Raw genomic sequence first — 22992 nt, forward strand, 5'->3', positions numbered from 1 at the left:
GCCTAGACTTTCAGCATGGTGAAGAAAGAAAGGATGAGATACATCAATGGTGCTTAAGGAAGCAGAAGTATAGGAATCAGTGGAAGCCATTGAAGAAGCTTCAGAAGCTTTGGAATTGAAAAATCTAGAAATTGAAGAACAAGAAAGAGGGAAAATGAAGAACTCTAAGCGAAAGCGATTTTCTACTCTGATACCATGTGAAATCTGAATGATTGAGAGAATGATTTCATTAATTAGAAACTAATTACATCTAGCTATTTATAGCTGGGAGAAAGAAGAATCTAGAGTCTAACCAACTAACTGAAAAACAGAAAAAGAAATCCTATTCTAACTGCACTAACACGTGTGCATAAAAAAATCTTACACGTGCTTCTTGTTGTCATTTAAATACATTGCTAAAACTACTTGTAGCTTTACATTTACACATCTAAACTACTTGTTTTTAACTGAAATGACTTTCTTGCTCTGCGTTGCATCTCTGCTAGTATCTTTCTTCTTCTTCATCACTTTGATGGCTTGCTGTGCTTGAGTAGTAGAGCTCAGCTCTTCATTACTGCTATTCAGACCTTTGACAGCTTGATAACTAGTAAATAAGAGAGAAGACCTCCCTTTAGGGAACGAAAACAATAATGGTTAACCCACTCTGAATGTGAGGAACTGATTAGGACAGCTTGGGAGTAAAGTGTGAGTTATACCAGTAAATAAGATATATGCAGTGAGGCGGAGATTGGTACTCATGAACAGAGAAGTGTTTGGAGTGTTTGAGTTTGAAGTAGAAGCTGAAAAGGAAAAACTCAAATTCATTCAATCCAATATTAGCTTTGTGGATAACGTGTTGTTAGAAAGGAAATTCAGTGAGGATTTGAAGGATTTATGATGCAGGACAACCAAAAAAAAAACTAAAATAATGATAAAATAAAGGGATATGACTTAGGAGTCAGCACCTAGGCCTTGCTTGGAGTCAGCACCAAGCGAGGAAACTACTAAGAGTCAGTACTTAGGGTAGACCTAGAGTCAACACTAGACCAAAGAAAGACCAAACGGCCATTTTTTTTATTCATCAAAATATCAACTATCTCCTCAAGGAGTACAATGGGTTGCTTATAAAGGATTGCTAAACCCTAGTTCTAATTGGCTAGGAAACCTTAATTGCCTTATTACAAAAATAACCTTGCTTCCAAATTAAAATACTAATAGCCTAATAAACTACTAGGACCTAAAACATAAAAATACAATTGACTTGTAAACATAAATAATATTAAATAATAATTTTCTTGCATCTCCCGCATCAATTTACTAAGGAAAATAGCGATTATATGGGCCCAAAATGCAGATGGACCAAAGGGGACCCCAACAACTTTCTAGAGTTATACTGGTATAAGCATGCTCAAACAAATTCTAGACTACAAATGAAGGAGATTGATCAAGTGCAAATGTGGAAGATTACTCTAAACCCAAATGAGAAATCCTATTGTTGGTGGAGGGCAAAAGGAAGAAACGGGCAAACCAAGGGGTAAAAGATTTTTTGCAAGACTGATTTGGAAACAAATTATTTGCAGGATGCTATAGCAGAGTGTTTGGTAGCAAGCTTCAAGAATCATAGCACTCAAAGAAGCTTTGAAGAAAGGAGTTGAGATAGGTTACAGAAATCTGATTATGTTGACACACAACAATTTAATGAATGTTGCATAGATGAGGGAAGCGGTTGTGAGGCTGCTGTTAAGCCGCATTACTAATTGGTAATCACCAATAGAGCATAGATGTGGATGAAATTAGTTGAAACTGCAAGAACTAAAATTTGTAGCTAGTGCAACCTGAAGCTTAGCGTAGGGATTCATCGTCTTGGATTGATATTGTATAAAGCTTTCCGATGCTTGGCTGGAACTGGAAATCAAGGGTACTATGTGAAGTAACCACTAAGTGAATTTGTTGTTTGATGGGTCTTAGGTGGACCATTTGTTGCATATTGGGTGTAAACGGATTGTTGAAGATGGTTTTATCACATCAATTTGGGAAATAGTTCAGCTTTTTGCCTCTCCTTGGGATTTGATTTTCTGTAAATGCAAAGGCATTTTTTTATCTTGGTAGTTTAGATATTGGAAAGGTTCTGCTTCCCCCAGGGATTTGATGCTTGGGATTGGTGCTCATTGGACTACCATTTCATCTTCCTCAAGTGGGGGTAAAAGTAATAGTATCATGGATTAATGGCAAAAAACATGTCAGTTTTTTCTTACTTGTATGCCAACTTGGAGAGGTAGGTAATGGTTCTAGAGATTGGTTGCTTTGTTTAAGCACACACTGGGAATTTGGACAGGGCTTTCCTGCCGAAAGGGGTGCTATCAGGATAAAGCATTATGGTGGGACTATCATTTGCATATGTGTATTTTTGCCATTTTTCATGTTCTCTTTGTTATCTTCTCTTTCTTGAGCTACTCTCATCTGTTTGTCTTCTCATGTTGACATTTAAATCTTTGAAATTCTTTATTTATTTTTGCTCATGAGCACTGATATGCTTGATTGTATTTTGCAGGGGTCTATGAGATATCATCAGAAGAGTGACTTGATAGATAGAGGACATCGTGAGTATGCTTTTTAATTTGTAGGCGTATCTTTCTTTCACAAGTATATTCTCTTCTTTGAGACTCGATGCATTCTTCAAAGATTTCATAAATTCATTCTCTTTCCAAATCAAACCGAAGCCCAAAATTTGTTCAAAGGGGTATGGTCGCCACCAAAATGGCCGAGGTCCACTTTTAGTTCTTTAGGCCTCTAGTAGTGGGCTTTGGGTCTTTCATTGAGTGGAAGGCAAAAATAGGGTATTCCGACTATTGCTGTTGCCGCCTACCACTAAGGGAAATTTTGGAATAAAACTTATTTTAAAAAAAATTTAGGCTTGATTGATCCTGTAAGGACACAATTTGCACTCAAACCCACAGTGAGAAAGGAATAGGCCCAAAAACCTAATACAATAAAATTTGTAGAGAGTGGGTTTGAAATATAAGTTTTAATGATGTTAGATAACTAGAATGATGGACTCAATCACAACATTACACATAAAGAATTGTTTGTATGAAAGAAATTTGTCATCGGGCACAAGCCGATAATAATTTATTTTATTTCTTTCAAGATAGACTACAACTAAGGATGATGATGTATACAGTGTTATCTCTCTATTCTTCCCTCTCCTTTCTCTGAGTACCTTCCTCTTACTTTTATATCACCTCCCACCCATGGATCAGATTCTTGATTTAGAGACTTGTCTCATCTCCCTCCCCTCAAGTTTTTGAAGGCAGCTGTAAGGCTGAACCCTGATGCACAAGCCTCATTTCCCTATTAATGCGGCCAGAGAAGCAGTTACAGAGCATTCAATATAGTGGCGGTAGTAGCAACTTTATTAAAAATATCCCACTGTCCTTCTTCTTATCTTCTACGTATACCATGCTTACCCTTACCTATAGGATCTTCTAAAATAGTGTCTGCGGAGGTCAACCAGCCTTTCTTCTGCCTCGGTTTTAGATAGCTGAGGACATATCTCTCCTCGGACCATTCTCTTAGATGATATCAGTCCTTTACCTTTTCGCATTGCTTCGTGGGATGACATTTACACATCCTCGGACCATTCAATGTCATCGGATTGGGCCTTTAGATAGCCCAATTAATACCTTTGGACCAAACCAACATATATCCCGGGGCCCATTGACCCTACAGATCCAATTAAATTCAATTTCTTAAATAAAAATAATCAACTTTATAAAATTTGGACTAATTTTTGTTACGAATGCCTTAGCTTTCAATTTTGTAGGATTTGAGCCCCAAAAAAAAAATAGTTATCAATCTTATAATAAAATTTTTCTATCTTTACTTCAAATTTCTCAATGGCATAGGCCACCCCAAAGCGACAAGGGATGAAATTGTAGGCATTATTGTAAAGGTATTATCCACGTCGAATATAACAACATTTTCCTCCTTGGAATTATTTTGAAGTGGAAATTTCAGGTTTGGGAGGGAGAGGAGTCTTTGGGCATTGCTTGGCTTCATTATGGGTTGCATGCTATGAAAGATAAAGCAATAGGAGATCACAATTTCAAATCCATTATTAAATTCATTTATTTTTTAATCTCGAAAAGGTCTTTATCTTTATCCATGGGTAATGACTTTCTGGTATATTAGGTGTATCCACTATCCAATCTCTGTTTACATACATTATTTTTGTACTAGTTTAATTGATATATATATAATTTTTACATGACAAAAAAGACATTTAGAATGGTCTTGTTGCCTCCTCAATATTTAGACAAGGTTGTTCAATTCCATTGGTTAGCTTTACAACCCCCCCCCCCCCAAAAAAAAAACTGAGAATGGGCAGTAAGTAAACCTATTAAAATTGGACTTGGACTTGTTAACTTGCTTGAACATAGAATTAAAAAAAAAAATGCACAAATAGAAGATTTTTATAATAAAAGGATCGAACGAATATAAACTCGTGAAAAAATGTGTCAACTCGTACTTGGGACAGTAGAATGATATGTTCGGTCATGTTTACCCTTTTTCTTTTTTGCTTTTCATTCTGAATATAATTGTTTTTGTAAAACAAAAGCTCTTATCATCTTCAATCTGAATTTTAAGGTGAAATTTAATCTATCTATAGAAAAATTATAGATATAAAATTTAATGTTTAGCCCTCTTGCGTTGTATACTAAATTTTATGACACAATTCTATATTATACATTAAAAAACTTATGACATTACCCTCTAAGTTGAGGTGAAATTATTAAATATGAAAATATTTTCAACATTGAATCTACTATTATCATTGTGTAGTATTTCTTAGGTTTAGATATCTTCTTTTTACAATTTACTTAAACTTTTTTGCTTAACATGTTATATTTTATTTTCAAAACTCCATATATTTAGTTAATTTTAGATTTATTTTAATTTAATTTCATATTTTACACACAACAAGTGATCTAATAATAGGATATTGGGTCACTTGAAATCTATGTAACAAATTTGCTAAGACCATGATTTTTAAAACAACTTATCTGCATGGCAAACTATGCGTAGTATAGTAAAAATGGTGGATCCATGTGGATTTACAACTTCACCACTTAAAACTTGTTGTGTAGACAAGTTGTGGTAAAGTTTTTTTTTTTTTTTTTTGATGAGCAAGTTCTGGTAAAGTTATGTTAAAAGTTGTGGAATGTGATGTTTCTACAACTTTTAGTTAATAGTATCCACATTGAGGGAGTGGCATGAAAAGATTAAAATTTTTATATATTTACTCTTTTTACAATCCAGAATTTAATTTCAAATCACCTAAATTATTTGGAATTATGTAGTTTATCAAGTTCTTTAATGAAGGGTAGCCATTTGGCATAAAGACAATGTGGGTATTTGGTCATGACCATGATTTTTAAGACCAAAATTTTATTATATTGTACATGATTTTTCATTATTCCACCAGCTTCACGGTTGATCTCTCGTGTATTACATTTGTTCTTTCTGTGTCTGAAATCTGAAGCAGCATCCTGTTCCTTTACCTCTCTTTGAGAAAAGATAACCGTGACTTCTATTTTAAGTACAATCGAACAAAACTTTTATTGTAAAAGAGCTTATGCCAAACTTAATAATGACAAAAGTGTAACATGCTGTCTCCTTTCTTTAGGAAATGCTGCTGTAAACCATGCCCGTTGGTAGTAGTGGTGTGGACTGTGGAGGAAAAAATTTATCATATAAGGACTCAAATTAAAATGTGATGGATTATATATTTTTATTTCTTTATATAATATATATATATATATAGAATAAAAAGTATGGAGATAGTTCAAGATATAAATGAAATATTTTACAAATCAACAGATGTTGAACAAAAAGCGTTTATCAATCTTAATAAATATGTGCTAAGATGTATTGTTAATCAATTATTATGATGGTACTAAGTAGGCATAAAAGGAAATAAAAATTTAAAAAATTACTAAATTAAATATCTCCAATTAAACTTGTAATTAACACTCTTTTAGAGAATTAAAATAATCAAGTATCAATATACATGTTAAGAGTTTTGTAGCTCAATTGGCACCTCTTGGCATTTTGAATTGAAATGTCTATGATCCAAGTTTATCCCCCCATCATAACTATTAAATTTATCAAAAAAATAGAGTATCAAATATGTATATAAAGTGTTTAACAATTTTCTTTATGTAAACAACTAAATTATTTACAATAAAACTTGTCCTTGAAGATCCTTAAGATGTTCTTAGAAAAATGAAGTTTCACAAAGTGTATATCCATAGGTGTTATGTTTTCTAAATTGCGACATCTTTATTTTAAATAAAGTATTAATAGTTCTTAATTTGCACATGCTTAAATTATAAAAGTTAAATTAAAATATGGATAAAAAATAGCAAAACATCCAAATTCTTGGTAAAATTACTTGCATGGAATTAATTATCCTTAGTAAAGATAAAAGACAACTTTCATTGTATTTTATTTGTCAATGCGATCATGTGTTTGAATTTAATCAAGGAACTTCACATACTATGCCTAATTTTTTTTCTCATAAAAAATAAAAAATAAAAAAAAGTCAGCTTAGTTGTGGCTGATTTCAAATTTTGATTTTTTTAAAAATATTTTTCTCCAATTGGCTTCTTTTCTTAATTGATGAGGCTTCTCCACATCTTGTAGGTCTCTAAGTTTGAGTTAGGTTCAACCCACTTAAGTTAGAGTCTATCCATAATCCATATCCCTTAGATAAAACCCATTAGCATGTAAAGCTTTTTTTTACCTATAAAACAAAGATAATTCATAATTAGTCACGAAATAACATAAAAGTGAAACTAAATGTGCAAATATGAGTGTACTTTATTTTATAAATTGTATGCACATTAGTGGGGCATGGCCACTTGGTCCCTTAGCCACTGGTCCAGAGGAGGAAACATAACTACAAATAAAAGTGTATGTATATCAAATATTAATAACAACTAGCCGGCTGTATAAAAATGAAAGTACAACTATTAGTTTATGAAAAAGTTTAAGGATACACACTTTGTCATAACTTGCACAAGCATTAAGTGGTGATTGGATGGACATTCACAAAAATATTCTGACATAGAGTAGATACTTTTCACCTGGCTACCAATGATGAAACCCATATGTAAGTGTTATAATCCAATTTTATGTTGATATATGTGTAAGTTGTGGCAAAATGTACGACTCTCTAGACAAAATGTTAGTTTATTAGAAAAGTGCACAATTTCAAATTCGTAAATCAAATAACAAGCTCGTTTTGTAAAAGGTGAGAAAATAGCTTTTTTCGTTCTCATGCACAGCTTCAACAAACTTGAGTCGTTATAGAAGTTATTAGTGCACAAAAGTGTGTGCATTTGATTCCAGACTTGGTATATGAATAATGTTAAGACCAAATGCTTCAAGCTAACGTTTCCATGTTAACTTGGCCTATATAAAGCTTAGTATTTGATCAATAGGTTAATCATACCAATAAGTTACCTTGTTTTTGTAAACACTCACCAAGGCCGGAATGCAGCACTTAATTTCCGTGGAGGAGTTCCATTCGAGAAAAGAAGCTGGTGAATCAAGCAGAGACAATGATCAACCTGTCATTGTCGCTGAAGAAACCCATAAGCTGAATATTACAATCCAAGAGAGAGGCAGTACCAGTTCCAAGGAAGAGAAGTTTAAGAAATTAAAGGAGGCGGAAGCCAAAGTGCAACTAGGAACAACACCAAAGATACGACAGGTTGTGTTAATGCATTATAATAAAAGTAAAATAGTCCTTTTATTAATTTAGTGCTATTCGTGTTTCTCAAAAAAAAAAAAGTCCTATTCGGCTATTCATTTCATATCCCATTAAGTCAGAATAGTTGTTACAAAATATTTATTTCCACTAGTTATGATTTAGTTTTCCATTCTCTAGTGATTTAATTCCTTATTTGTAACTAAGTATTTTAACTATATATAAAAAAATTCTATACGCTTTTTACGATGTGTATATACATAGTAGGGCTGTCCACGGATAAACTTGGATTTACATATAAGGTGTATGCTTGGGTATGATGGGATAAACTTCCTTGTGCTGAGAGCAAAAACAAGAAATAGAAATGTGTGATGATCGATGATAATACCTTGTGCCTTAAACCTTTCTTTGAAACCACAGTGAGTTCATCACTGCAGCAAATATTCAATAAGGTTCATTGGAGTGTGCTAGAGATTCTAGTTTGTGTAGATAAGGAGTTCATGAAGGAAATCACCATTGAATGATTCTAGAGGGTCTTGGGGCCTGTGTGGTAAGAAGGCCAATGAAGCATTTGCAGAGATTAAAATTAACAGTCTAGTTATACAAATTTTCGCAAGTCGACAGTTGTAACCGTTTTTTAATAGTAGATTTTCTAAGGGATTTGGTCTTAAATTGTTTTTCCACTAAAGATGTTTTCATTGATTTTCTGCTTTATTATTAAATTTGTTTGTGCTTTTACTAATTTTATTATTATTATTGTTATTGTTGCCTTAGATTTAATATTTTGATATTGTGGTTAATAGATTTGCCAATGTATGGAATTGATAATAAACTTGTTGAATTAATCTATTCATTTGGCTGCATAGAACACAAAGGTTTTAACCAAGATTTTTCAAGGAAAGACATATTGTGGGCAACAAATTACTTCTTTAGTGGATGTTGTATGCTAAGATTAATAAGTCACTATACTTGTTACATTGGTTGAGTCTTGAGACATATGATAAATATTTAATCTGTGATGTGAAAGCCAAAAAAGACCAAGATATTCATAGTACTTTGTCAAACTAGCTATATGCACACGATACTTTTATCTTATTATTATAAATTATTTTATATATAGCATTTCAATGCGTTGAAAAAACATATTATTTATTGTCAATTTATTATATTTTGTTCCTGTTATTGATTATGTTAATTTATAAATTGCGGAACCATCAGGTTTTAATGCTGCGAGGTCACAAGCATTACCGAAAGTACTGTGAGCCGAGAGTGGTATCACTCGGTCCTATCCATCATGGTAAGCCTCCATATCAGCTAACAGAGGAGTACAAGCTTATGTTGGCAGACAAATTCATTGGAAAAACCGGCAGGACTGTTGAAGAATTGTATGGCATTATTGAGGATAATATCAAAGAACTGAGGAAGTACTATGATAAGAAAGTGACACAGAAATATAGTGATGAGGACCTTGCTTGGATGTTGTTTGTGGACGGCTGTGCAACATTGCAGTTCATAGACTTGGTTGCTCATCATGAGAAGGTCAAAGATTTCAAAATTAAAAACGATCAAGTGGCCTTTGTGGAACAAGATTTGTTCTTGTTGGAGAATCAACTTCCTTATCAACTCCTCGACTATTTAATGAAAAATATTAAAAAGGAGGAAAATAGTAAAAAGGAGGAAAACTTGAGGGAATCGATCCAAAATTTCATCAATATGCACAGCATGCTAGATGAAGATACACAACCCCCAAATGATGAAAATGCCGTCCATCTTCTTGATCTTCTGCGGAAAAGACTTCTAGGCCTTGATGGCGTCAAAGACAAAACTGCTCAGAATAAAGAAACTGGCAAGGGAGATTGGCATTCATTTCGTAATGTGCAGGAGCTTAGAGAGGCAGGAATCCATTTGAAGTCCAGCCCAAGTCGTTGCTTGGGAGAGATACAATTCACCAAAAAATGGAATTTCTACCCTGGAATCCTTCAGCTTCCTCGAATAACAGTGGATGACTCAACTGGGCCTAAGTTCTTCAACTTGATAGCCTACGAGATGTGTCCTGATTTCGAAAATGACTTTGGGATCACCTCTTACATATCCTTCCTTGATTCACTTATTGATGATCCCAAAGACGTTATTGACCTCAGGAAAGCAGGCATACTCCGCAACCTCCTCGGGAGCGACGAAGAAGTGGCTCAGGTCTTCAATGAGATAGGCACCGACTTGGTGCCTAGCCCCGTAATATATAACAAAGTCAAACTTGATATCCAAAAGTACTTCGACAAGAAGTCAATGACCTGGATATCTCAAGTCCTTCATACACATTTCAGTAGCCCCTGGACGGTCATTGCTTTCCTTGCCGCATTCTTTGTACTTGGTCTCACTGTCGTACAAACGGTGTACTCTGTCTTGGCATATTATAAAAAGTAAAAAGAAACACCGCCCCTAATATAAATAACCATAACCACACTGATTCTATGTCTTTTCAGATTGTTGTTCAATAAAAGTACCTGTAAGAGTTCTGTACCTGTCAGGATTTCACATAGGCCTCTCTGCCTCTGGAACATCCTATATGGCTATGTCATTCCGTTTGTTTACTTTCTTTTTGTCCAACTCCCATGTTCGTTTAAATAAGTCAGTGTGAACAATGCACTTGATTCTTAATTTGATGTAATGTGTGTTTGAGATAAAAACATGATATTTATCTGCCAGAATTTTATGTGTGAGGAGGATTGAGCGTGTTATTATGTAATAAAATTTGAAGATGAATAATTGATACAACATATTACCCTATTCTATGATTTAGTTTTGTAGTTAAACTGTTAAAGCATGAAGTTTCATATAAGGTGTATGCTTGGGTATGAATTTATATGTCAAGTTGTTACCATGGACGAAAATAGGGTGAAATCATTCACAAGTTGTTACCATCCATTTGTTGGAGAATTTACTCAATCCTACATGTGGTCTTCCTAACCAACACAAATAATTGTGGTTCTATTTACTGTCTGAAAACTCTGAACTCTTTAAAATCAGGTGTTGATAAAAACAAAAACAAAAAGAAAAAATACAAAAAAAAAATTGGTAAGGGAGCCATGTTGTTAAATGCTAACCCTAGTACACTTGGAAAATTTTCTTTAAAATATTAATATTCCTTATCTATTTTCCACTCTCCTATAAGTAATTCAGTTGATTCTTGTAGCTTCAATTGCATGCTCAACAGAACATTAATAATATGTTACACTAGAATTAATATAATAAAAAGGGAAAAAGTATTTTCTCTATTGGATAGTTCACAATTCGCTCATTAAATTTTAAAATTGAGCAATTCTCCCCCCCCCCCCCCCTGGTCCCCCCTAAGTATTGGAAACTAACAAATACTCCCTTGCCATTAAATTATCATTTAAATTCTAATGGAATCTTTTATTGCCTAATCCTAGAAGGTTGGAAAGAGAAAGTGTTATGAGTTTTGAAGGGAAGTCCCAATAAACAATAATAGTAACTCTAATCGTCTCAAGGTAGTGAAATTCTTTGTCACATAAGTAGTGACCTACACGAAAGGTATACGACCACCCCATTTTCTTTGTCATGGACCCAATTTGATTTCTAAAATATTCTATAATGTAATATCTAAAATAACCCCCAATAAATATTAAAATCTCAAAAATACTGTGCCAAGAAAAAAAGGGCAAACTTTTGGGATAAACTTTCAAAGTGTGGTAAATAGTGACATGCTAAATCTTGGGAGAAGATAATTAAAAGTTTTTTTAAGTGAAAAACTGTTACATATGATGTATTTGGGCAATGTGTATTTGCACAAATGTATGCAATATAAACACTAGCCTTTTTGTTTTAAACAATTGTGATGTTAGTTTTGGTTAAAAAGTGTCATGAATGCTTCCACCACGTCTAACTTTTCCATTTTTTTTTTTGGTGTCAAAGTTTTTTATTCTTGTGTAGGATTGTTTTTCGGATTTTTCTCAGGAGGCAAAGCAATTAAGGGGTTTTACATATGGTACTCATTAATTTTTTGAGGAGGAGTAACCCCTGACATTGCCTCTACCAACAAGTATCCCATTTTTACTACGTCTCCAAATCGTGTGGCTCCGAAGCACTAAAGCCGAGCATTATCCGAATCTTATAGATATGCCCAAAACTAAATATTATAATCCCCATACAAATATATGTCAGATGATCGTTTATTCATGGGTCAAAAAGGTTTATGCCAAAATAAATAAATGGTTTATGCCATTCCGGTGGAAAAAGTGTACGGTGACAAATAGAAATAAAAATAATAATACACTGATGCTGACGTAGCTGCCAAGTAGTATTAAAAATTAAAAATTAAAAATTAAAAATTAAAAAAAAAAAAAAAAAGGATAGTTGATCACCAAATAGCATGCTTTAGAAAAGCATGCGTTGCATAATTCATCTAGCTATAAGACATTCTCCTGCGTTACTGTCCCTATAGTATATTGTTATGAGAGACTTAAAAACTTTAAGGACACATAAAAAATCCTCAGCGTAAATTACCACAAAAGGCTTCAGAAACTTATTCTAATTTCTAAGCTGGAATTTCGAGCTTTAAGTATTGTAGTTTTTTTTTTTAATTAAATGCATTGTTCAATAATAAATGGACGTAATAAAATAACACTTAATAAATTCAATATGCCATCTTTTATCATTTTTAACGTATTAGAACTCACTGCTCAAAAAAAAAAAAAAACGTATTAAAACTCTTGATCTATTGGTTTTCAAATGGGAACAACAATTCAAACACTTTATTATTGTAATTTGACAAACGTTCTACACACTAAAAACTCTTTGAAGTGGTCCTGTTGCCTCCTCAATATTTAGACAAGGTTGTTATATTCCATTGGTTAGCTTTACAAAATAAATAAATAAATAATTGAAAATGGGAAATAAGTAAACCTATTAAAATTGTACTTGGACATATTGACCCGCTTGAGCATAGAATTAGAAAAATAGGCACAAATAGATGATTATTAAAATAAAAGGATCAACCTGATATAAATTCATAAAAAAATGTGTCAACCCGTACTTGGCCAGTAGAATGATAGGTTGGGTCAAGTTGACTCATTTTCTTCTTCTTCTTTTTTTACTTTTCATTCTGAATATAATTTTTTAGAAAACAAAAACTCTCATCATCTTTAATTTGAATTTTAAGGTGATATTTAATCTATCTATAGAAAAATTATAAATATAAAATTTAATTTTTACCCTTTTCCGCTGTATACTAAATTTTATGACACATTCTATATTATACATGAAAATACTTATGACATTACCCCCTAAGTAGAGGTGAAATTATTAAATATGAATATATTTTCAATATTGAATCTACTATTATCATTGTGTAGTATTTCTTAGGTTTAGATATTTTCTTTTTACAATTTACTTAAACTTTTTTACTTAACATGTTATATTTTATTTCAAAAACTCCATATATTTAGTTAATTTTCGATTTTATTTAATTTAATTTCATATTTTACATACAAAAAGTAATCTAATAATGGGATATTAGGTCACTTGGAAATTTATGTAACAAAATTGCTAAAATCACAATTTTTAAAACAATTTGCCTGTATGGTAAATTGTGAGTGGTAAAATAAAAATTGTGGATCTATGTGGATCTATAACTCCACCACTCAAAACTCGTCATGTGGACAAACTGTGATAAAATTATGTTAAAAGTTGTAATACTCCTAGTATAACTCATTACTCTTTAGTCTTTGGGTGAGTTTGGTTGGGCTTTCGGAAAAAGTACATAATGAAAAAGTGGAGTTTTCAAAAAGTGCATAATGAAAGAGTGCTTTTTGAAAAAGTTTAGTATTTGGCTAGCATTTAAAAGTGGCAATTTGAGTTATAAATTACCAAAAAGGACAAGATATATAAAAAGAGAATTTTTTGTTTTAATTACCTCTCTTAATGCAAGTTATGGACACAATATTTTCACAAAAAATTCACAATAAAGTTAATATGACAAGTTGTTAATGGTAGGAAAAAAAAAATAATGTCACTAGTAGGTCTAGATGAGAACCAATAACAACTTACTAGGTAAACTTTATAATGAAATTGTTATAAAAATATTCTATCAATAGCACTATTTTTTTTCTAAAAAAATAGTGCTAATTTAAAAAGTTTAGAGATATAATAAAATGTCACAATATTTTTACAATACCCTTTATTTTTTGTTGTGGTCAATCCTAGTCTAATATTTTATTATTTTATTTTATTTTATTTTGACATATGAAATATTTGATACCTCAACTATTATGAAAATTTGTTGTGTTTTAACACAATTGTAATTTTTTTAAAAGTAAATTTCCATCTCCATGTGTCCCACTCCAGGAGGCAAAAAAAAAAAATTCTGCCCTTTTTTCTCATCCACCCGTTTCTTCCCCCATTCCCATCAAATATCTTTTCTTTTCTTTTCCTCCACTCATTAGTCACTCTCTTGTCTCTTCTCTTCTTCAGGTCTTCGTCCTCACCCAAAATACACAGAGAAAGCAACCAAAACACAAACACACACACATAGAGAAAAAAGAAAACACAGAGAAAGCGAGAGAGATTTGGGGACGAAATCGATGAAAGAGCCATCGGAGAAGACGAAGGTGGTGGTACAGCACCTCCCTCCATCACTCATGCACTTCGATCTCTCCGTCAATGTCGACAAAAAATTCTCCGACCGCGTGATTCTATTGTGCTTGATCTTTGCTGCGTGATTCTGCTGTGCTTGATCTTCCTCCAGAACATTCCAGTTTCATTCCGCAAAGCTCTTTCTTTTTCTTTTTTCTTCTTCTTCCTCTGTGATTCTGCTGCTTGATCTCTTCTGATTTTGCTATATTCTTTTTTTTTTTTTTTTTTTTGCATTTTAAGGAATCCTAATTTGCAAGGGATTGATTTTTTATTTTCTTTAGCTGATTTGGGAATTTGTTATAGATTTTTTTGTGTTTGAATTTGAAAATTTGTTATTGAGAGGGCAGAGGGCAGAGCAGAGAAATGAGAGGAATGAGGAATGGTGTGAAAGGGTAATTTGGTAATTGCCCTGTGAGTCCAACGGATAGATTCAAACGCGCATGGGCTTTTTCCAAAATAGAGCTCTGAACTCCTTTTAAGATATGCGCGTTTCTTTACAAATATAAAACGCAACTTTTTTCAAAAAGTTGCATTTTGTGCTGAACCAAATGCATATAAAGGGTTGACTTTTTGAAGAAGTGACTTTTTGGGCTCAAAACGTTGAAACAAACGGGCACTTTATTATGTAAATTTGAAAATTGAAACCACGTGGGCTATTGACTGTATTGGGCCATAGAACCCAATCAGAACTGGCTCAGAGGCTCCAATTCATGAGCGTTACAGCTAGAGCACACGTATTGGGCTTCAATTTCAAATTTCAAATTATTAGCTAAGCCCATTATGTATTTTCGACCGTTGGAAACCAAGTCGGTGATATATGTATCTATTATAAATATGACCCGCTTAAGAAGACTGCTCTGTTTAGAATTTTGCTCTCTGTATAACTCTGCTCTGCTTTTACAAACGCGTTTACGATTTCTAGTGGTGAAAGTTCTGATCATCTTGATCAGATAGTAATCAAAGGATGTCCGAGAATCAAAAGTTTGCTGCGGAAATAATGGTGGAAAAGGGCAATGAAATTGAAGATGGGTCTGTGTCTGGGTCTGGTTTACTTGAGATCGAGAAGATGATAGACACACTAACGCAAGCTGGGCGTGTGGGCGACACGCGCCGTCTCGAGGCTCTTGCGCTTGTGATGTTTCGATTCTTGAGAAGGTTTTGCCACACTGCAATGTTGATCAGTTGATGTATGTGGAGAAGTTTTGCAAATCCAAAGTGAGAGATCTGAGCCTTGTAACTGACCAGTTGTGGAAGAAATTCTACGAAAGGGAATTTGGGGTTTCAAAGGCTGATGTTGTGGTTCAAAGGATGAGGGAAAAGAAGGTTTCATTCAAGTGGGTGACATTGTATGAAGCTAAACTGAAGGAAGTGGCTGAGGCTGAGAAAAAAGCGATTGATCGAGTAAAGCAACTTTACAAGAAAGAGAATGAGAGGAAACAGAGTAGGAAACTCAAGGTTTGCGAGGTGGTGAAACCCATCACAAGAAAGAGGGGATGTGATGAGATCTGTAACATAAAGAAGGGAAACTTGATGAAGAAGGCAAGAAAAGAGTTTGAAAATTGCAGAGAGGTGAAAGATCTTGCTGCTATCAACAGGATTGCCTTGCAAAGGAAATATCATCATCGTCCCTCTTTGTTCATTAAGTGATTTGGCTGTTTGGGTTTTCTGTAAAGAAGAGATTTTGTTGAATTGCTCATGGGATTTTTTTTTTTGGCTATTAGGGTTTTTATTAGGCAGGAGATTTTGTAGTATTGTCGAAAGGATTTTATTTTTTGGGATTTGTCTAATCTTTTTGCCACTGTCGGTTGGTCAAGTGAGTTTGGCTAATGGGTTTTCATTAGAGGAAATTTTTGTATGGAAGAAACTTAAAGTGTTTGTTATTTTTTTTTTTTTAGTAGAATTTTCAAATGTCAGCCAAGAGAGCCTGGCTACAATTTCAGGAATACATTTTATTCTACTGAATTTGCGAAATCATCTTCTTGCTTCTTTGCATTTACTTTACTTCAAACAAATTTCTTTTGTCATTGAGACTACTAATGATTGCTGAAGATTTGTATGGAGACTACTAATGATTTTGACAAATGGTAATGCTTTGTCATTGAAGACAGATATGATGGGTTTCTAATACAGATCGAAGGATGAGCTAATATAAAAGGGTTAAAAAGCTTTATAAATAAAATTATTTTCCCAACTCAAGTATATTTGTCAGGTTCTATGTCTAAAATTTAGAGCTGAAGTCTTAGAATTGAGCGACATTAATAGTGTCTCACTAGTTTTGTTTCTTTAAATCTTAAGGAAAAATGTATATTTGAAATTTTACAATGGTACTTGGAACTAGATCACCCCTCTATTGCATCTGTGGGTGATGGATGTTCAAGAAAAAGAGGAATCACAATAAGGACCAGTCAAGTAAAAGGGAGATATTGGCTTCTCACTGATGGCCAGGACGCCTGTGGTTACACACAAGTCTACTTCCTAGATGGCGGATTAACCTGTGAAGTTTGATCACACATCCTCTAAAGATTTAGTTAGAAGTCTATATTTTGTAAGCGGAAAGAAACATAGCAATGGTAGCAGCTTTTATTAAAACTAACCGTGAACCTGCTCAACATAATTATTTTTATGGTAGTTTTATTAATTTTTTTATACAATTGAAACTAATTTAATAAAGAGTAATGTATTTTGTAATTATATTTTTATTTATTATAAGAATACTCATAAATGTAATATAAGAATAATCATAAATCATAAATTTAATAATTTTTGTCGTACTAAAATGAAAAAAAATACAATTTTTCTTAGAAATTCAAAAGGCTAGTTAAAGAAAATATTTATTTTTTAATAAAAGTTATTTATAACATTTTGTGAATCATTAAAAAAAATATAAAATTTGGAAACTATTCTTTTAGTTTTAAACAAACTTTCTCAAACTTTTTTTTTTTGCCTACAATCCAAAACACTGAAAAAAGTAACTGAAAAAATTAATAAAACTTAACTATGATTAATTAGACCAATTAGAAAAACAATTTGTTGTTTATAATCTACTAAGGTTATTTTCTTTGCAAAAGTTGTAATTTCGTCCACCCAAAACATATTATTAGCAAAACATATTATATGCATTGTTATAAAATAATAGTAATTAAAGTAAAATTGCGAAAGATAAAATTTGTCTCTTATCCAATCATTTTTGTTTAGTCAACTTTTACTTTTCTCTAAATAAATGACATTATAGAGTACTTCTAATACAATTATTAAGAGTACTTTGTCCACTACAAATGATTAAAAAATAAACAAAAATGATTAAAGTCTTATAGTTTAACATCTAAATTGAGCGCTATAAAAATCATACTTTCAAATTACAATAACTACCAAATTAAATTATCCAAATCATGCTATTTTTATATTTAATCCTTTATAACATAATATATGATAACATTTAACAATCAAAGAGAAAAAAAAAAAAAAAAAAAACAAAAACAAAACAAAACAAAAAAAAACAAAAAACAAAATTGAATCGCATGAACCTAAATTAGATTAAAGAATATAAAAAATTATCAACTTAAAGCAAAGATGCAAGAAAAATAAAAAAATAAAAATCCAATCAAAAATTTTGTGTGCGTGAGAGAGAGAGAGAGAGAGAGAGAGAGAGAGAGAACATTTTTTTGTAAAGGAAAACTATACATAGAATGAAAGAGATAGTGACAAATTTATAGTAAGAGGGTGTGAATAAGAAGAGACAAAAAAAGAGGAAGATAAAGGAAAAGATGAAGAATGATATTAATTTTCATTTCCAATCAAAGGCTGTGAAATCAAAATTGTGCCTGGATTTTTGGCGTGGTGAAGAAAGAAAGGATAAGATACATCAATGGTGCTTAAGGAAGCAGAAGCAAAGGAATCAGTGGAAGACATTGAAGAAGCTTCAGAAGCTTTGGAATTGAAAAATCTAGAAATTGAAGAACAAGAAAGAGGGAAAATGAAGAACTCTAAGCGAAAGCAATTTTCTGCTCGATACCATATGAAATTTGAATGATTGAGAGAATGATTTCATTAATTAGAAACTAATTACATCTAGCTATTTATAGCTGGGAAAAAGAAGATTCTAGTGTCTAACCAACTAACTGAAAAACAGAATAAGAAATCCTATTCTAACTGCACTTAACACGTGTGCATAACAAAATCTTACACTGCTAAAACTACTTGTTGCTTTACATTTACACATCTAAACTACTTGTCGTTTTTAACTGAAATGACTTTCTTGCTCTGCTTTGCATCTCTGCTAGTATCTTTCTTCTTCTTCTTCACTTTGATGGCTTGCTAAGCTTGAGTAGTAGAGCTCTACTCTTCATTACTGCTATTCAGACCTTTGACAGCTTGATAACTAGTAAATAAGAGAGAAGACCCCCCTTTTGGGAACGAAAACAATAATGGCTGACCCACTTTGAATGTGAGGAACTGATTAGGAAAGCTTGGGAGTGAAGTGTGAGTTGCTTAAATGCCTTTATACCAGTAAAAAAGATACATGCAATTAGGCGGAAATTGGTACTAGGAACAGAGAAGTGTTTGAGTTTGGAGTAGAAGCTGAAAAGGAAAAACTCAAATTCATTCAATCCAATATTAGCTCGGTGGATAACGTGTTGTTAGAAAGGAAATTCAGTGAGGACTTGGAGGATTTTCTAAGGAAAGCAGAGATTATATGGGCCCAAAATGCAGATGGGACCAAATGGGACCCCAACATCTTTCTTCCAATCTTTCTAGAGTTATACTGGTATAAGCATGCTCAAACAAATTCAAGACTACAAATGGAGAATGGTCAAGTGCAAATGTGGAAGATTACTTACCCAAATGAGAAATCCTATTGTTGGTGGAGGGCAAAAGGGAGAAACAGGCAAACAAAAGGGGAAAAGATTTTCTGCAAGACTGATTGGGAAACAAATTATTTGCAGGATGCTATACCAGAGTATTTGGTAGCAAGCTTCAAGAATCATAGCACTCAAAGAAGCTTTGAAGAAAGGAGCTGAGATATGTTACAAGAATCTGATTATGTTCACACACACAACAATTTAAAGAATGTTGCATAGATGAGGGAAGCGGATGTGAGGCTGCTGTTAAGCCGCATTACTAATCGGTAATCACCAATAGAGCATAGATGTGGATGAAATTAGTTGAAACTGCAAGAACTAAAATTTTTGTAGCTAGTGCAACTTGAAGCTTAGCGTGGGATTCATCATCTTGGATTGATAATATATAAAGCTTGCTAATGCTTGGTTGGAACTAGAAATCAAGGGTACTATGTGAAGTAACCACTAAGTGAGTTTGTTGTTTGATGGGTCTTAAGTGGATCATTTGTTGCATATTGGGTGTAAACGGATTGTTGAAGATGGTTTTATAACATCAATTTGGGAAATAGTTCAACTTTTTGCCTCTTCTTGGGATTTGATTTTCTGTAAATGCAATGGCACTTTTTTATCTTGGTAGTTTAGATATTGGAAAGGTTCTGCTTCCCCTAGGGATTTGATGCTTGGGATTGGTGCTCATTGGACTACCATTTAATCTTCCTCGAGTGGGGGTAAAAGTAATAGTATCATCGATTAATGGCAAAAAAACATGTCAGTTTTTTCTTACTTGTATGCCAACTTGGAGAGGTAGGTAATGGTTCTAGTTTGGTTGCTTTGTTTAAGCACAAACTGGGAATTCGAATAGGGATTTCCTGCCAAGAGGGGTGCTATCTTGTTAAAGCATTATGGTGGGACTATCATTTGCATATATATATTTTTGTCATTTTTCATGTTCTCTTTGTTATCGTCTCTTTCTTGAGCTACTCTCATCTGTTGTTTGCTTTCTCATGTTGACATTTAAATCTTTGAAATTCTTTATTTATTTTTGCTCATGAGCACTGATATGCTTGATTGAATTTTGCAGGGGTCTATAAGATATCTTCAGAAGAGTTACTTGATAGATAGAGAACATCATGAGTATGCTTTTTAATTTGTAGGCATATGCATATTTTCCTTCACAGGTATATTCTCTTTTTGGAGACTTGATGCTTTCTTCGAAGATTTGATAAATTCATTCTCTTTCCAAATCAAACCGAAGCCCAAAATTTGCTCAAAAGAGTAAAGCTAGTTGGGCAATACACTTGGTATGGTAGCCACCAATTTAGTACTTTGGGCCTCTAGAAGTGGGCTTTGGGTCTTTCATTGAGTGGAAGACAAAAATAGGGTATTCCGGCTATTGCTATTGCCACCCCGCTAAGGGAAATTTTGGAATAAAACTTATTTTAAAAAAATTGGGCCTGATTGATCCAATTAAATTCAATTTCTTAAATAAAAATAATCGATTTTACAAAATTTGGACTAATTTCTGTTACAAATGCCTTAGCTTTCAATTTTGTAGGATTTGGGCCCAAAAAAAATAGTTATCAATCTTATTATAAAATTTCTCTATCTTTACTTCAAATTTCTCAATGGCGTAGGCTAGGCCTATTCGTTGATCCACCGACACTGACTAAAACCGGTTTGACCGCACCGATCTGCCCCCCTCAAGGCTCCACTGAAGGTTTCTGGCATGGTAGTCGGCGACATCTCTTCAGTATCGACGTCGGACCAGTGTGGCCATCGGCGTCGAGATATGCACCCCGCCGAGAGCCGAACCGCACCGAATATGTTTAATATATATATATAATTTTAGTTTTTTTTAATATATGGTGTGCTAAGAACGCCATGTGACACTGTGACTCTCAGTAGGCTCAGTTTCTCACAATCTCACCCGCGTGCGAAGTCAAAGAAATATAACGTTAGTGTGCCTTTCAAAAATTAAAAAATGTAAGCGTGTGTCAATCCTAAAGTCTGAATAGTCTCACTCAAGTCTTGTCTAAGCTGTCTTGCATTTAAAAAGAAAAAAGAAAAAAAGAAGAAGCCTTGGAGGTATTTGGAGCTATAGGTCCATTGTTTTTCTCATGGTCGTCCTTTGCTTGTAAAGCTCCTAGGCCGGGCTATGTTTTGTTTTTTTTGCTTTTTTCTTTTGTTTGTTTCCTTTTGATTAATATATTTCTACCATTTTCGTCCCAAAAAAAGAAAAAGAAAAGAAAAACAATGCCGTATTTTGTTAGTGTTTAAGTCACTGTATAAGATTTTTTTTTTTTTTTCTTTTTTACTCTCAACCACACACGTACCCTAACTGATTTAGACTCTAACTTATCTCTTTTTCTCTTTTTTAGACTTTTGCTCTCAGACTCAACTCACTCAATCACTCAGCTCAATCACATTCATTTTCTTCCAACCCCTTATCCCACCGAACAAATAGTAAAGTTTCCCTCTCAATCTCAGGCTCTGTTTTGTACACCCATTCAAACACATGTTTTCAGTTTTTAAACAACATTACACTTTTTTTTTACCCGCACGTATTTTCATACATATTTTTAGTTTGCAAATGCATGTTAAAAAAATATAACGTTAGTGTGCCTTTCAAAAATTAAAAAATGTTAGCGTGTGTCACTCCTAAAGTTTGAATAGTCATACTCAAGTCTTGTCTAAGCTGTCTCGCATTAAAAAAAAAAAATACAAGCCTTGGAGGTTTCTGGAGCTATAAGTCCATTGTTTTTCTCATGGCTGTCCTTTGATTGTAAAGGTCCTAGGCCCTGGGCCAGGCTATGTTTTGTGTTTTTTTCTTTCTTTCTTTCTTTTGTTTGTTTCCTTTTGATTAATATAGTTCTACCATTTCCGTCAAAAAAAAAAAAAAACGAATGGGTGTTTGTACACCCATTCAAACACATGTTTTCAATTTTTAAACAACAATACACTTTTTTTTTACCCGCACGTATTTTCATACATATTTTTAGTTTGCAAATGCATGTTAAAAAAATATAACGTTAGTGTGCCTCTCAAAAATTAAAAAATGTTAGCGTGTGTCACTCCTAAAGTTTGAATAGTCTTACTCAAGTCTTGTCTAAGCTGTCTCGCATTAAAATAAAATTTAAAAAAAAAAAAAAAACAAGCCTTGGAGGTTTCTGGAGCTATAAGTCCATTGTTTTTCTCATGGCTGTCCTTTGATTGTAAAGGTCCTGGGCCCTGGGCCAGGCTATGTTTTGTGTTTTTTTCTTTCTTTCTTTCTTTTGTTTGTTTCCTTTTGATTAATATAGTTCTACCATTTCCGTCAAAAAAAAAAAAAACGAATGGGTGTTTGTACACCCATTCAAACACATGTTTTCAGTTTTTAAACAACAATACACTTTTTTTTACCCGCACGTATTTTCATACATATTTTTAGTTTGCAAATGCATGTTAAAAAAATATAACGTTAGTGTGCCTTTCAAAAATTAAAAAATGTTAGCGTGTGTCACTCCTAAAGTTTGAATAGTCTTACTCAAGTCTTGTCTAAGCTGTCTCGCATTAAAATAAAAAATAAATAAATAAATAAATAAAAAAACAAGCCTTGGAGGTTTCTGGAGCTATAAGTCCATTGTTTTTCTCATGGCTGTCCTTTGATTGTAAAGGTCCTGGGCCCTAGGCCAGGCTATGTTTTGTGTTTTTTTCTTTCTTTCTTTCTTTTGTTTGTTTCCTTTTGATTAATATAGTTCTACCATTTCCGTC

At 33.1% G+C, this 22992-nt stretch overlaps 2 protein-coding genes across 2 annotated transcripts; both read left to right on the plus strand.

The window, feature by feature from the left end:
* The first annotated feature begins 7493 nt into the window (after positions 1 to 7493).
* On the plus strand, positions 7494 to 10478 carry LOC142611231 (UPF0481 protein At3g47200-like). Its single transcript, XM_075783281.1, has 2 exons — positions 7494 to 7756; positions 8972 to 10478. The coding sequence occupies exons 1-2, from the start codon at positions 7538 to 7540 to the stop codon at positions 10175 to 10177; spliced, it is 1425 nt and encodes a 474-aa protein (XP_075639396.1). The 5' UTR covers positions 7494 to 7537; the 3' UTR covers positions 10178 to 10478.
* Positions 10479 to 15401: 4923 nt separating this feature from the next.
* LOC142609144 (uncharacterized) lies at positions 15402 to 16051 on the plus strand. The gene is made up of 2 exons (XM_075780763.1): positions 15402 to 15500; positions 15560 to 16051. The coding sequence occupies exons 1-2, from the start codon at positions 15402 to 15404 to the stop codon at positions 16049 to 16051; spliced, it is 591 nt and encodes a 196-aa protein (XP_075636878.1).
* The last annotated feature ends 6941 nt before the right edge of the window (positions 16052 to 22992 follow it).

Source organism: Castanea sativa, chromosome 9 (genome assembly GCF_040712315.1).
Source record: "Castanea sativa cultivar Marrone di Chiusa Pesio chromosome 9, ASM4071231v1".
In the NCBI taxonomy this organism is placed as follows: domain Eukaryota; kingdom Viridiplantae; phylum Streptophyta; class Magnoliopsida; order Fagales; family Fagaceae; genus Castanea; species Castanea sativa.